The 16,182-nt window shown below is 44.2% G+C and overlaps 1 protein-coding gene across 1 annotated transcript; it reads right to left on the minus strand.

The window, feature by feature from the left end:
* SAMD7 (sterile alpha motif domain containing 7) lies at positions 1–15,904 on the minus strand. Its single transcript, XM_044434659.1, has 8 exons — positions 15,316–15,904; positions 13,960–14,086; positions 12,633–12,769; positions 8,671–8,749; positions 6,997–7,679; positions 5,265–5,386; positions 3,076–3,186; positions 1–273 (listed from the first exon to the last, which is right to left on the minus strand). Exons 1-8 carry the CDS (start codon positions 15,416–15,418, stop codon positions 1–3), a joined length of 1,635 nt encoding a protein of 544 aa, XP_044290594.1. The 5' UTR covers positions 15,419–15,904.
* Between the last annotated feature and the right edge of the window lie 278 nt (positions 15,905–16,182).

Below are 16,182 nucleotides of genomic sequence, written 5' to 3' on the forward strand. Positions count from 1 at the left end.
TCAGTTTTTGGGATAGCCGAGAATCTGGAAATCAGTCTGAGCTTCAGCAACATCAGGTGCATTTTCCCTGCTTTCAGCCACTACTTGCACAACAGTTTTTGAAGTTTCAGGTTCCTGGGAGCAAGGACTGGCCAGAACATCACCAGTATTGTTGCAATGAAGTGGAGATGGAATATCTAGGGCAGGATCAGAAGGCTTGCTGGTGACAGAGGGAGTGGGCACCGACAGAGGAAGATTCATCATGTAGAACACATTGCCCAGGCGCCGGGATACCTTTAAAAAGATAAGTGGTTAGAGTAACTACTTTAAAAAACAAAGTCAGTTGCATGTACTGCCAAATTTAACCTTCATCTTACTTTAAAAAAATAGCATTGGCTGTTTTGTGGGGTCATTTTGTCACCCCAGGCAAAACTGCCTCAGGCAAGGCAAATGTTTCATATGAAAGACCTTTGCTTGACTGAATGTTTTCCATAGGAGGTTATAATCAGCATAATAATGGATTTCAGGTTCCAGTTAGTACAGATAATTTAAAACTTAACAATCTGCATAACAATGCTCTGTCCTATTGAACTGCAAACAGCAGGGTAATAGTTTATAAATGATAATGCACCCCTTCAATGGATTTTAGGGTTTTTTGTTGGAGGGGTTTGTTTAACTAATTTACTTGGGTTTTCTTTCCAGAGTTTCACAGCTAGTTCAGTGCCTTTAGGGCAATCGATTAAAATTACTGCATGCTGTATCAGAGTCACTGTATTTGTTAAAGTTGTATGGAGGCAAGCATATTTTACCCAATTTGAAAATGTTGATATAAAATTTTCTTTTCTAAACTCAGTATAGTACCAATATGTAGGGAGGTTCAAAAATTGTTCTTGTGTTTTTCAAATTAAGCTCCCCAAGGTGATCCGAAGGATCTCCTTGTGTACTCTGCAGCATTTTTTGAGAACCAAGACCAATATAAAGGCCATAGGAATTGAATTATGCCTATACCCTTTAATTAGTGCATTAAACACCCTTTGATGTCTGAAAATAGACTCTAATGTGCAAAAACACACTTTGAAGGAAAGGGACTGGGGAGCTCCTAGGAAGTGATGTAAGTCCTGGGCTTCGGTCTCCTTCCCATCCCACAAGCGTGTCTCCTTTTACCTTCTCTGAGGTCCCCTGTGGTGGGGACAGCGAGTGAGGTTCTTTCCATGCCGTCTGCAAGGCAGAGTGGGGTGGGGCAGAGTCTGGGCCTTTGGGATCCCAGTTCCAAGATCACACAGTCTCAGAACTGGGACTCAAAATAATCCTATGACCTCCCAGTTAATGTTGGGACACCATAGGATTGTGCCATTACTGCAACAGATGCTTTTCAAGTTCACCATCCAACTTGGTATCACAGTTTAGTCTAAGTAGTACAATCACCATGGTTTCTTTTGGGACTCCCCCACCCCCCCACCCCCACAGTAAAGTACATTTCAGCAAATTGGAATTCGTATCTCTGATACTTTTAACCATCATTGCATGGTTAAAAGTCCCTTCCTGGAGCTGCGTCTCTTCCTGGACAACGATTGCCTGGCGACAGTGACACACACGTTGGTAACTTCCCGATTAGATTTCTGCAATGCGCTGTACGTGGGGCTACCCTTGAAGATGGTCCAGATACTTCAATTGGTGCAGAACCGAGCTGCCAGGCTGCTGACGGGGACTGGGCGTTGTTCTCATATAACCCCAGTTCTCCGTCAGCTCCACTGGCTCCCGATTGAAGTCCAGGCCCAATTCAAGGTCTTGGTTATGACCTATAAAGCCCTCAACGGCTTGGGCCCTGGGTATCTAAAGGAATGCTTGCGTCCATATATGCCCTCCCGCCCCTTGAGATCAGCAACAGATGCCCTTCTCCGGGAACCCTCTGTGAATGATATTAGGAGGGTGAGTACCTGGAGGAGGGCTTTCTCTGCGGTGGCGCCCCATCTATGGAATGCGCTCCCCAGAGAGGTCCGCCTGGCACCGTCGTTATTTGTTTTTCGACGCCAGGCTAAGACCTTTTTATTTCAAACTTATTTTAATTGTTAATTTACTATGTAGGTTTTTTAACAAAAAAAAATTTTTAAGCCGAGATGCACCAGGTTTTAATATTTTTATTGTATAATTTTTATATGCGTTTGTTTGTTTTTGTTGTGAGCCGCCCCGAGGCTTTCTTGCGATGGGGGTGGCATAGAAATGTTTTAAATAAATAAATAAAATATGGTCCAAGTGGGTAGTAATACAATGGCACCACGGGCTGCCGTTTTCCATTTCTGGCCTTATTAAGAAGATTATCTCATTCAACTCAATTACTTTTGATTGAGCAGAATGTAGCCAACACTACAATGCCCATCTCTCTTTTTGTGGCACAGGGCAAACTGAGTATAAATTCATTCTTTTTTATAATGCCCTATATACAGTAGGAATTCATTTCTGTTCCCGAAAATCAGTCAAATCCTCCAAAGATTTTTGCTAACAGAAAAACAGATGTTTAGGCATATTATTCAACGCAGCCATTTCTGCTTTAATGTTTTCTGAATCTCGTGTTGTGACCTACACGACTGTTGTAATGTCAAGTGATTCTGGTTAACCTCTCTTTTGCCCACAGCAATAATTCATAAAATACGGGTTCTTATTAGCCATTTTATGTATCATAGTTTGAGTTTTTTTATAGCTTATGACAAACACAGAAATGCATCTGTACTGAACTCTATTCCATCTTTGGCTTTACAAAGTATTATCTCTGATGTTTCAGTCTCTGAGTTAGATATTCACAGCCAAAATGCTGTTTTGGAGACTGCAGAGCATAGAATCTGTTCTCTGCTACACCCTAAAAACCTAATGTATGTCCATTTCTGAAATCCCCATAGTAACCAAACCGTTGTAGGACGCCTATATCTGATTTTAGACAGTGGACTGCATTTTGAATCTACAATGCAACAGATACCTTGCTAAGGACCAGGGAGACAGTGCCCCCTAAAGCTCAGTTTGTGATAAACTCACAGTGAGAAAGTTTGTAAATCTTGCACCTTCGGTCAATAATTTAAATGGCTCTGTCCCTGTTCACAATACCTGAGAGCGAATCTTTAACGCAGGTCCAAGTTTTAATCCCATTGTGTCTAAAAGATGTTCTTCTGTGAGTAGCGGTAAGGTTTCCCCATCAATGGCATGATCTTTAAATATCTTATGAAACAAACAAACAAATCACATTGTTGGTTTAAAAACACTGTTCAACATTTTCAAATTGTGGCAGCAAAACAAAGAGAGGGTAGCAACAATGAGTTCTAATGAGTTGAGGAGAACTGAGTAAAACTGAATTGTATTCCTTTCAGAAATGGGCTAAAGAGATAGACCCCGTAACTGAACTATGTTTTAGAGGTGGAGACATCTTTTGCCCACAACACATGTTGGTCTTTCTGCTGATACTTACAGAGAAGTTACGCCTTCACAAATGCAGACATAAGAACGCAAGAAGAACAACGGCAGGTCAAGGCTATCTAGTCCAACATCCTATTTTAAGGGTGCAGTGGAGGGGGCCCTCAGGGGGTCAGACCACCCCCACTTGTTTTGGAGTGGGGGGGTCCCTGGGTCCCTGAAGGCAGAGTCACTGTCCCTCTTCTGCTGTTTCTCCAGAGACTTAATGTTTTGGGTTTGCGCTGGCAGTTGTCACCGTCTCCTGAATTTAACAGGTTAAGGGCAGGGGTGTATTTTTGGCTGTTCCCAGCAGTTCCTGGGAAGAAGTGGCAGAGACAATCTCTGTCTCCTTGCTCTTCCAGCAATGCCTTTTCATGAGACAGCAGTGTTCAGCCATCTAGATAAAGCATCTCAAAGGGAAGGAGCCTGGAGGAGTTTCAGAATAGCTCAGCTCCTGGCTGCCCCAGACTCCTTCCTTTCCCCTCCCCACACATTGAAGGTCTGTTTTTGACCTCAGAGAGCAGCTGGCAGTTTTTTCCCACCCTACCTGAGAGGGAGTGAGGGACGGGGATGAGGACCAGAGAACTGATTCCCGGATTTGAGATTGGAGCTGGGAATTGGAAGTATCCTATGCCCCTCTACAAAAATATCTAGGGGCCATAGGACCATTCCCTTAGTCTTGTAAGGGGGCTAAGCAAATTGCAAATACTGGTAATGAGACTGTATAAAATTACCAGTCTTTTAAGACAGAAGTTGCTGTATTACTCAGCACTGAATATTTCTTAGAAGACCATGATGTTATTATATTGCACTTATACCTTGCTTTTCTTCCTCTTGCAAGCAACACGAGGCATAGTATTAACTTCTCCTCTCTATTTTATCCTCATAACAACCACCCTGTGAGGCAGGGACTGGCCAAAAGTCTCCTGGTGGGCTCATAGCTAAGTGGGGACTAGAACCTGGATCTCCTGGGTCCCCAGTGCAGCTTGTCTTAATTTTTGAACTGTAATTGTTCCTTAAGCCGTTAATGCTGTTCGCACAAGGGGTTCCCACTCAAGTGCTTAAACTGATCTGTATCTGGTTTGGATGCAGCACTAGAATGCATGGACCATTCACTGGGCCTATTTAAATATGGCTTTAGCTTTTCTTGGCGCTACTGAAACACTTATTCTGGGGCACGTATTCCCACATAGTTTTTAAAAATTTAATTTTAATGCAAATTATATGAAAATGTAGGGCAACAATCCAGCCAGAGGTAGGCTCATTAAATCCCATTATTTTAAATGGGAGAGTTAAAGAAATAGTCTACTATCTCCCACTGAAATCAATGGGGCTTAGGCAGCCACCCCGTGCCCCTCCTAGAATACTGGTGGAGCGGCTGTTGCATGCAGTTGACTTTGCTCTCCTCCTACAGAGAGAGGGAGGTCTGTCTGTGGAGGTGCCCCAGGAACAGTAGCTGAAGGTTCTGCCACTGCGACTTCCCTTCTGGTGCTGCTTGGGTGGTTTTGCAACCGAAAACAGGCAGTTTACAGGCATTTGTGGCAGGAGGAGAAGATCCACAGGGTGCTAAGCTCCTTTCTCCCCCCAGCGTGATCCCAAACAGAGCAGGGCTCTAAGCCAGCCCATAAACTAGCATGTGAAACTGGAGGCACTGGGCTGGGCACAGGTGCTCCCTTCACCTTCCACTTTGGCTGTCGATGGGTGGCAAGGCTTTGGATAGCAGTGGCTTTAGCTCGCCCCTTGCACACCACAGACCTGGCCAAACCGCCCCTGAACTTTTCGGGTTTGCTTGTTTTTAAAGTCACTCCCTTGCAACCTGTGAAGTCAGTTTCGGCACTGAAGGCTACCTGTGCATAGTCTGCACATGCTGGCAGGCTGATGATGAAATTGTATACGTCCTCGACAGTCCATTTGCGAATATCTTCCATGGAAGACAGGTCTTCCCCATTCAGGATCAGGTTGGAAGCTGCTAAGGGTATGAAAGAAAAACAGGGGGATAGGTATGAATTCTATTTTGCATTCAATCACTGGCAAAGAAAGAAAAAGGTTATTAAAACTAACCTGTGTGTCTAGAATCTCTATTTTGTGCTTGGTGCTAGATGCACCTTAGCTGCATGGAAAGTAGCCCCTACGCTGCTTTCCTCTTCCCAGGATTCCTGGAGCAGAGGCGATTTGCCCCAAAGAAAGGCATAATGCTTGCCTGCTCTTTTGCTTTTGTCCCGGCCAACCTTTCAGGTATCTCCCGAGCCCTGCTGCCTTAGCACCCCAGAACGCTAAATGTGGCCACTTGGGTGTGCTGCACACAGCTTCCCAGCTCTGTGTCGTTTGGTCCTGACATTGCTCTGTACTGCACCGTAGTTTTTCCATCATGCATATGCATTTCACATTCAGCTAGGGTGGCATGTGTCCTGCTTTACAAAGGATAGTCCTCTCTTTGGAGGGCTTTATTAGAAGCTGTTCCCTATTGGAAAGACTGCCAAGCAATAGTCTGAAGCTGTTTGAAAGATAAAGGACCCTAAGAAGGGACAGCAACTAAATTATAACAGAGAGCACCTGGACAGCAGACCCAGGTCGCCTGGTCATGGTGATGTGTATTAGTGCTCTATTTAAATAATAATAATAATAATTAGCAATAGAACAGCTGGATCAGACCAGTGCTCCAGCCAGTCCAGCACGCATGCAGATGGTGGCAAACCTGCTGCCCTCAGGATCCCTCTGGCAGGATGGATGCAAGAGTTCTGCTCATCTAAACTCCTCAGCAATTCCTGTGTACAGGCATACGGCCTCTGATAGTGGAGGCAGGACACAGCCAACAAGTCTACTGGCTGCTGATAACCTTCTCCTCCATGAACACATCCATGACTATCCTAGACAGAAACGATGCCTGGTGCAGAATTTGGATTCCTGAGCAACTGAGCTCAATGTTTAACAAGCAAGTTTCTGGCCTTGCTGTTGATTGTACCTGAAAGCAGATAGGCAGTGGCTACCAAACCTCTTTTCTCCTATTCCGTCAGTCCGTGACCTCATCCCATGCATCTCACCTGGTCAAAAATTGTTTAACTCCTTCAAAAGTTTTCATCAGAGCAGCCAAAGAGTCGTACAGTTTTCTAAAAATCATGAAGAGTAGAACCTTGCCTACTAACCAAACGGATTCTGGCATGAATGTTCATGGCCATAGTCCACAGGTAGAGAGTATTATGGAATGCTCTGGGTGGTGGCCCATGTGATGGTGGGGACAGGGGAAATCGGAAGGAAAGAAAATGCAAAAAGTGGTCATCACACTATGAAGAGTGGTAATTCATAGTGTACCTGTTGCTGATGACACGGACACCCTGGTACTACATAAGTGTGTTTTTTAAAACAACAACAACAGGCTTTATCCTGATTCAAGATTCTGGCAATAGAATAATGAATCAATTCTAACTCATGGGCCTTGCACTGTAATCTCCTCTTGAACTATCTTTGCTCTACAGTGGCACTTCAAGGTTAATGAGAGGGACACTTTTGTTTCCTTTTAAAAAGTTTGTGTATCTCACACAGCTGAAATGCAACAGTCAAATTGCGGAGCTGTAAATTTACCTGAAGGTAGCAGTGGATTGCTAGGTATGGAGAAGCCATATGGCAGAGCAGAGAAGGTGAATGCAGATGGGTACGCATATTTTTCGTCGAAGGCCGAGCAGGAGGTGTGGGGGTCTTTCTCATTGCCGTTGCTGCAACTGTTCATTTCACTGGGCAGTTCGTGGCCCCCTGAGTCTTTTCTAAGGCCGCGTCCATATTCCTTGCCACTTTGGGCAACTGCTGTAGATGACTCTGCATGGACTTTGTTTTGCTCGTGCTTGCTCAGCATCTCCACCTCTGCTTCTTTTTTATCCTCTTTCTCCACGTCGGGAGCTGTAGAGGCAGGGTCCATTCCCTTGTCCTCAGTTTGGCTCTTGATACCGTTGACGTTGCAGTCGGCAGCTTTCTGGTTCCCGGCTCTTCTGCCTGGCCGACGGCCTCTCTCCCTTTGCAAAGTGCTGATGGGTGGATAGGGACTCGTGGCCATGAGTATGGTGTTGTTGTGAGGTTCATCAAGGGTGCTGCGGTGGATGTATAAGTCATTTGGAAGGTGGCCTTCAGGGATCCTGTGTCTCCCTCGGAAAGCAACTGGGCTAGCATGGATGCCGTGGTACAGAAAGGGGCCTTCAAGCCCCAGCAGCCCTTTACGATGCGCCTTCTCCAATTCCTTTTGTTGAAAAATGGCACTCATCTCCATCTCCATCCTAGGCAAAGAGCATGACATCACAGGAATGGAGCAAATGGAGACGCAATCCTGAGACACCCACTCCCCCCATTTCGTGCAAGCAGAGGTTGAAGCCAGTGCAACATGCTACTGAAGCACTGACTCCTAGTGCAGTGGCAGTTCAAATGCTCTCTATTCAGAAGGCCACAGGTTCCATCCCCAGCCTCCAGGTAGATCTGGGAAAGACCCCTGCCTGGAAGGCTGGACAACCAATGCCAGTTAGTGTGCAGGAGAAGGTGGGAACCTGGAGGATCAATGTTGGGCAGTCTTCTGGCACTGCAGGCCAGTGGTGGGTAGAGTCTAAGACAAAAGCGGGCAGGATTCTCCCACACATCTCCTCACACATATTTTACATAGCACATGCACAGTGCACTGTATTGAGCAATAACCTTAAGGCAGCTTAACATCTTCCCATGGCTGGTGAGCTCATCATGCGGTAACACCACAACTATATGATCACGGCACCTTACGTCAGGTCCTGACCAACACAGTTGCTGCCTGAGGCAAGGCCAAGAAGCTTCCTGCCGTTCCAGGTACAGATTCGGGAAGCTGGATCTTCCTTCATGACCATTGGTGAAGCAGCATCTTCTGCCTTACCTGAGGATAGTAGGCTAGCTTAGGTGTTGCAGGGAAGGCCAAGTGGCACACACTGCTCTCCTCCAGCATCAATTGCTGCTCTCTGAGCAACATGCCCCTCACTTTAGCAGGACCTGGCACTGGTTCACAAGCACAGTATCCCTGCTTCATCAGGTCTCTTAGCCCAGTCTGACCTATGCATGTCAGTACAATCATGTCAAAACTGAGTTTCTAAGAACGAGCCTAATGGGTGTTAACCAAGCTATTGGTGTTCCTGCCTTAATTCAGTCTAGTCAGAGAGCAGTGAAGAAATGGAACAGGGAAATCAAGGCAGGCTCTTCCTTTTGCCTTCTTACTTCCATGCTGGCTTCCAGGAGGTGTTGCATTCACTTTACCTGGCAATATTTTGCTTCTGAACCAATTCCTGCCTTCTGGTTACAGCTTCCATGGATTCTGGCTGGAGGAAACTATATCCTAAAAAAAGGGTAGAGTTAAAGATGAGCAGTTTAATTCTTCTCTCATGTACGTGTGGATCGATGCACGTTTTAATGCTCATCACAACAAATTGAGAGGCAGCTAACAGCATAGTTGTGTACATGCCTCTTGAGCATTGAGTCCCATTTGGCTCTAAGGGCTTACTTCCAGGTAAGAACACATAGGATCAAGAGACCTATTGGAAATGTATTATATTATTGCTAGTATCCAATTTTACAGAGCAGAAAGGCTTGACAGTGGTGCACTGTCAAATTCTGAAGCACAGGTGCACAGTAGAAGCCCACGTAACCACAATTTTTGGTTAGGCAGGCAGGCAGGCAGCTGCAAGTGTTACAATTTCCAACAGGAGCAGGTGTCTTGTGACACTAACGTGTCTTAGTTGCCCCTTCTAGGCCAAGCAGGGCTGTCCGGGAAACATTTTGGAGGGCATTCATTTGTAGGGTCATCATAAGTCAGAGACTCGATGGTGCGTAATAATATAGGGATCAATCCCCCCACAAAAAAGAATATTTGGCATTACGACAGGTGTGGCTCACAACAGAATAGGAGAATCGGTGCTCCTCCACCTGCTGTGCTTATTACAGCCAAGCTTAGAGAAAACAGGGAAGGCTGAGAAGGCCGGCAGGCCATGTCATTGCTCCTATTGATCAAGAAATCCTAGAACATTGACCCTGTAAGCCCTGGCTCCACTATGCTACCAGTACTTCGAATGCATAATTTTTAAAAATGCAGTATCTTATACACAGTATCTTGATGAACAGTTATGTGGTCCTACCCTGGTGGACATTTTGAAAATTATTGCATAAAATTATTTAATGGAGCATGTTATCACCAAATTCTAGAGACAAGTCATACCCACACCACTTTTCTCCTAGGCATACAAGAAACTACTTTGTAGCACAGAAATTAATTCTATTTGGAAAATGTTGGAGAACATGTGAATGCTTGCTAAGAGGGGATAGGATTTATAAGTTATGTTGTATGCACGATAAGGGAAAACCAGATGTGTATTCTGGAATCTGTCTGTGGCTAGTGAAGAATTGCTAGCATGTCTTTGCTGTGTATTTGTCTGCATCTCAATGATGGAGATGTAGGCCACTCTGAACCCAGCTCCTTTCCTCCTACAGTGCTGGAAAGAAAAAGGTGCATACAGTGTTTTTATCCATAGGTGGCAGCATAGCCTTTTTGTCTTGCTTTCACACAGCCAACGATATTGATTTTATGTGCTGGCATCTCCAACTTAGGGTGATCGTATGAATGAAAGCCATCCAGAATGTCTTGGCCTTGACAGCCCTGCTCAGCTCTTGTAATATGAAGGCTATGGCTTCCTTTACAGAATTAATTCATCTCATAGCTGGTCTTCCTTTTCCTCTTATGTCTTCATTCTGAATTTCTTTACAAACTTACGCAGTTTTATGTATGAGAAGGGTGTGCAAAAGCACATATACAGTGGTACCTTGGCTCACGAACTTAATCCATTCCAGGACTCTGGTCGTGACCCAAATTGGTCATGAGCCAAGTTAAATTTCCCTATAAGGTTCAATTTAAATAAGGTTAATCCGTTCTGTAACCATTTTTTAAATCAGAAAAATGTGAAGACAAGTGACAACAAGAAAGAACATGGCCATCTCCCCCCCCCCCCCCCCCCCCAAGCACAAGCGCGGCCATCTCCCCGCCCGCCCCCCAGCACGACAGAGATCGCATCCATCATCCCTGCTTGCACCTGTCATCCTGGCACCCGCCTATCATCCCAGCATGCTGGAGGGTGGGGTGGAGAGACAGGCGTGATCCTGGTCACGCTGGGGAAGGAAGAGATGGGCGCAAACAGTGCGCTGGGGGAGGGAGAGATCGCAGCAATCTTGGCCATCCCCCCCCTCCCCAGCACCATTGCAACCATCTCCCCACTCAGGGGTGGGGAGATGGCTGCGATCGTGCTGGTTGGGGAAGGGGGGAGATGGCCAAGATTGCACCCGTCTTTCCTGCACCTCTGATCACGCACGCCTTCCCTGCACGAAAGCAACTGCGATCGTAGCCATCTCCCCACACGGGGGGGGGGGGGGGATGGCTGCGATCTTGGTCGCCACCCAAAGTGGTGTTCGTGACCCTAGTCAAAATTTTTCAGTAATTTTTGTTCATGACCCAATTTGTTCGTGAACCAAGACATCCGTGAGCCAAGGTACCACTGTATTAAGGAAAATATAGACAGAAACATATATTAGGGAAAATTGTTTTCAAAAAGCACACAGTCTAGGAAATGTATGTACAAAATGCACATATTGGAGAAAAGATACATGCAAACATGTAGAAATATTTCTGTGGCCCTTTTTGTGCCTAATTTGAAAACTGATATGGAAAGAGGCTGAAATGAATCAGCGATCAGGAAGATGAGAAACTGAAACTGACACAGTCCTGCATTCCTTACAGGCTCATGTTATATATTGGTTGTTGGTGTGTAATGGGCTTGTCCTTGTATCTTCCAATGGGATCAACAACAGAATGTTGCAGTAAGGCGTTCTCCTGTTTATTGTTCGGGCAGTTAGCCATATGCTCCCCTAGGACATCACGTTCCATATTTCTGCTTTGACCCATCAATTAGCCTTCTGTAATGACTGAGCAGGCTGCATCCTCATTGGGCCGGGCTGGTCCTTCCTCCGGATCACTTCATCACACCTTCCCGCAACACCTTAAGGTTTTTTTCCCTAAAGATTTTTTTACACTTCTACATATTTGGAGGTTCCACTAAGTCTGTGGATCCCCGCTTCTTATATGGATAGGGCAGTTTCAGCCACATAAACTCTGGCACTCAACCCTGAAGATCAGAAAAAGAACGAATTGATGGGTACAATACTGCCCAACCACCATAGGAACCGGGCTTTGCAGGTAGGCAGCAATCCTAAGTATATTTAAATCCCACTGAACTCACTGGGATCTGCTGCTGATAAACACACTTAGGACTTTTCTGCAGAAGCTACTATTTGAAAGCTTCAACAGGATGTTTTACAAGACTGCATGAAAGTGGCATAACCATACAGTCTCTCATGCTGACTAAATTCTTTCTTCAACCATGGTGCTAGAGGAGAGCTTTGAGAATACCCTGAATCAACAGAAAGATGAAGAAGTATGTCTTAGATCAAATCAAGCCAGAACTTTTCCTGGAAGTAAAGCTGACAAAACTTAAGTGCTTGTACTTTGAGTGCATCATAAAAGGACAAGGCTCACTAGAGAAGAAAATAATGCTACGAAAAGACAAAGGCAGAAGAGGAGGAAGAGGAGCAGGAGGAGGAAGAACAATTATGAGATGGATCAATTCCCTAAAGGAGGCCACTTCCTTGAGCTTGCAAGGCCTGAGCAGGGCTGTCAAAGACAGGGCAAGTCAGAGATGTCTTGATGGCACATTAACTACAACATCCTGCTATGCCTTTGAGCCAGTGGGAGCAACTGCGGTGCAGCAGAGATTTAGCAGTTCTAAAGTAATCCAAAACAGGTGGAAATGCTCATTTCTGGAATGAGACAAGTCAGCCTTGCATTTCTTTTCCTCGGCAGGTAAATTATATGCGTTTTGATTATTCATGTGGGCATTTGCATGTGTAAACTTAGCTTCATGTTCATGGTGTGTGTGTGTGTGTGTGTGCATACATGTATGTTGGTGTGTGTGTAGCAGAGAAGAACATATGTGCTCCAGACTTGCTGTTAGGTTCTGCCTTGAGTATATTCTACACATGCTAGAGTTATGCATGACCAGCTCCTAATCAGTGAACAACAAACTGCTTTCCAACTCAAAATACATTTATTAGCTTAATTAGAAGAAATGAATGGAATGCTTCCCACTACTCCTATCCAGTGCTTTAATTCTGTCACGTACCTGGTCCTTGGTACACACGATTGGATAATACATTTGGCATGTTGGCGTGCTGTGGAGCTGAAGGTCCAAGGTGAGAAGCTATGTGGATCTGCCTGGGATCTGCTGATGCCAGTATCTCAGTCGAAGGTAACAAATCTCTAGGATGGCAGACAAACATCTATTTAAGGCAGGTGGGATGTAGATCTGTTCCACATGTAAACTTTACAAGTTTGTTCCAGAAAGGGGATTCTTGGACACTAATAGGCAAAATAGATCAGAGAACCTGTGCTACCATCATGAACCTCAATGTTTGGATTTTCTAACAAGCAATTGAAAATTGAGATAAGGACAAAGCACAAGTTACTTATTTAGAGACAGGACAGTCAGGACTCTATTCAGAGCCCTTCCTGCTGGAAGACACAGCCCTACCAATATCTGGTTCAAAGGATAAAAATCCAGAATAACTGCCATCTCTCCAACCCTGCAGAAATCTCGGACTGCAAAATCAGGTGAGAGTTCTTCAACAATCCAGACAGCAACTCCAGGAGGGACAATGCTAATCCCTTGTCAGCCTACAACAGACTTCAGCTTTAGCCCCCTGCTGAACAGCATCTCCCCTGACCTAGTTATCCAAGGTCCTACTTTCTTCATTCTTCTTCTAAAAGAATTATTTAGGCTGACATTTTATTGTTTTATTGTTTTGTTCTCCGGCTCTTCTACTTTTTAGTTTTTGTGGAATTGTAATGTGGGGTGCTTTATTGGTTTCTATTAGTTGTACTGTTTATAGTTGCTAAGCCACAAATTTGTAATTTTTCATTTCTGAAATACAACATAGGATTACTTACAATACATAAAACATTTTCCTGCCTGCTTTACACAAACAATTGCCAGTGTTCACATGGAGAAGAGAGCTCATAAATCACAATATTGACCTTGATCTTATTCTGAAATTGAGGGTACAGTACAACCCAGAGGTAAGATGGCTTAAAAGCATTGATTAATTGTGCTTAATATTATTTTGGGTAGAAACCACAGTATATGTTCAGATATGTGATATGACAATCTACATCTGTAATGTCAATATTGCACATCATTGAACAATAGTGGAATATATGCATAGTACACATCACTGATTCACAGTAATACTTAATTTATTTCAAAATATTGAATATTTGGCATATAGAGAGAGATCTACACCAACATTGGTTCCAGATGGTAACATTATGTTGTAGTTTAGTCCCTGGATATTCATCTACTCATTCTTTTAATCCATATGACAGCTGGAGGATATCTTTTCCTTGTGTGCTCAATATGCAGACCGAAGGTTGGGTTTTAGTTATGAAATTACCTTTCCATGAACCGGGGCTCAAACTGGGAGGGCATCCCCTGGATTCTTGGTTGTCCTGCTCCCATCAGTTGTGGGTTTACTGCCATCATCTGGTTTCTCATGATCATCTCTTGTCGCTGTCGCAGTTCTAATGCAAAGAGTATATCTTTATGTAAATATGTAGTTTCGATGCCCCAGTTGTACCCATTCCTGGAGGAGACTGATCTGGCCAAACTCCCACTTTCCATGTAGACTAATGAAACACTGTATGTGAGGCTGGTCCTGAAAAGTGTGCAGAAGGGGCAGGTGGGATGAAAGCTGGAGCATGTTGGCTTTCTGGTTGTACACTATAGACCATATTGGACTGATCCTGCACCCAATTCCACTTATTTTGCTCTTGTTTCTGAGCCAGATTCATGGTGCCAGCTCTTGCCTGTAAGGCCATAAAATGGCTTGGAGGAAGGATATCTGGAAGGCTTGATCCATGTTCTCCACCTATGAACATGACCTCTCTCCATGAAGAAATTCAATTAGTGTGGTGTGGTGGTTAAGAGAGCATGTCTGGGACTTTAATCCCTTTTCAGCCGTGGAGCCAACAGGGTGACTTTGGGCCAGTCACAGATACTCAACCCAGCCTCTCACAGGTTTGCTGTTGTGAGGATAAGATTGAGAGCTGGAGGAGGAGAATGATGGAAGCCATTTTAAGTTCTTTGTAAAAAGGAAAACAAGCAGGATATAAATCTAATTAATAAATAAAATAAGAAAGAGGCCTTCCATTGCTTAGCTTGTAGTGTGCTTCCGCTCCACTCAGCTCTTACTGCTTTTTAAATAGCTGAATTTATTCTTTTGGAGATTTTTTTAGTGTTCCTTTCTTAATCCTCTTTTTAAAATTGTTTCAACATATTGTTCTGCCTTGAAATATAAGCAAACAAACGAATAGCATCTACATTGAAAATGAAGCAAAACAGTATTACTCCCTTCTTCCCAATTTCTAAGACTTTCATTGATAAGTCATTTCTCAGACATTACTTTATACCAGCCTGATTGTCCAAAGGAAAATGAGATTATAAAATATTCATCTGCCAGAGAAATAATATACTTTAGGAGATTAACTGCCATCCCTAAAGCATTTGCATGCTTTTGAGTTACCTAATTTTTTTGTATTAGATTTCTTAAATCATTTAATTTTAAAAAACGAATTGCCTGTATTTGCATAGATTTGTGTGCACATGCGCACATGATACATTTCATTGATAAGAAAGGCCTAGTTCTAATTAAATGTACAAACATTTTAATCAGGTGGAACAGGGTGGCAGCTGTTTCTCCCAGAAACACTCAGTCTGAACATTCCCCGCCGGGCCCCAGGCACCTTCTTACCGCCTGCTGCCATGCCGCTTGCTAACCGGTATAAATGTTTGTCTTCCAAGGTTCCATGTTCTCCAAGGATGGACATCTTCCTCACGTGATCTCGAGGAGTCATGCTGTGGAGCACCGAAGCCAGCTTTTCTCCCCAGTCCACAGTGAAACTGGTGGAGCCTGAAAGAAAAATGAAAAGAAACTGGGAACAGATAATTTGTCACGAAGCAAGTCCAGTGTAAACAGCGCTGAAACATGAAATGAGCGTGAAGCAGCGTAACATCCTGTGGATCTAAACAGTCACCTCCCTGTTCCAGCCCTGCTCTTGAGTTCGTGAACTGGGAAGGCATTCCCATAAGCACCATCTGCGCATCAGCAGGACCTGAAAATGCCATTCTCAGTTGTGCCTCCAAGGTCCTGGAATTCCTTTCCCTGGTAGGGGGCTTAGATAAGTTGGTCACGTTGTCACACTAACGTTTTCATGGTTTTTAAAATCAAAAGTGAATTTTTGAAGGAAACGGGGAATGGGGAGCTTCATGAGCACAAATGGAGGAGCCTGTGGGCACCATGTTGTTGTTGTTGTTGTTGTTGTTGTTGTTGTTGTTGTTGTTATTATAACATTTCTATGCCGCCCCTTGCCGAAGCCTCGGGGCGGCTTACAACACAATAAAATACATTGAAATATAATAGAACATAATAAATTACCATTAAATACAAAAATACATGTTAGGGACCTCCTGTTTATATATGGTGTTTCTAAATATGGAACAACTTTACCAAAAAAAAAAAAAAGAGGATGCCTAAGACCAGGACGCAGGGCCAAACAAGGACACTTAATGGGGGGCAGGAGCCAGGATAGACAGCATGAAGCATCTTTCCCTACAGTTT

The sequence above is a fragment of the Varanus komodoensis genome, unplaced genomic scaffold (genome assembly GCF_004798865.1).
Source record: "Varanus komodoensis strain SLA01 unplaced genomic scaffold, ASM479886v1 scaffold28, whole genome shotgun sequence".
Taxonomy (NCBI): Eukaryota; Metazoa; Chordata; class Lepidosauria; order Squamata; family Varanidae; genus Varanus; species Varanus komodoensis.

Coding starts and splice junctions, on each gene's coding strand:
- SAMD7 (XM_044434659.1), bottom strand. CDS start 15,418: ATGACTCCTCGAGATCACGTGAGGAAGATGTCCATCCTTGGAGAACAT. Junction 7,680..8,670: donor CAGAAGCAAAATATTGCCAG/GTAAAGTGAATG, acceptor CTCTTTGCCTAG/GATGGAGATGGAGATGAGTG. Junction 274..3,075: donor CGTTAAAGATTCGCTCTCAG/GTATTGTGAACA, acceptor ATCTTTTTAAAG/GTATCCCGGCGCCTGGGCAA.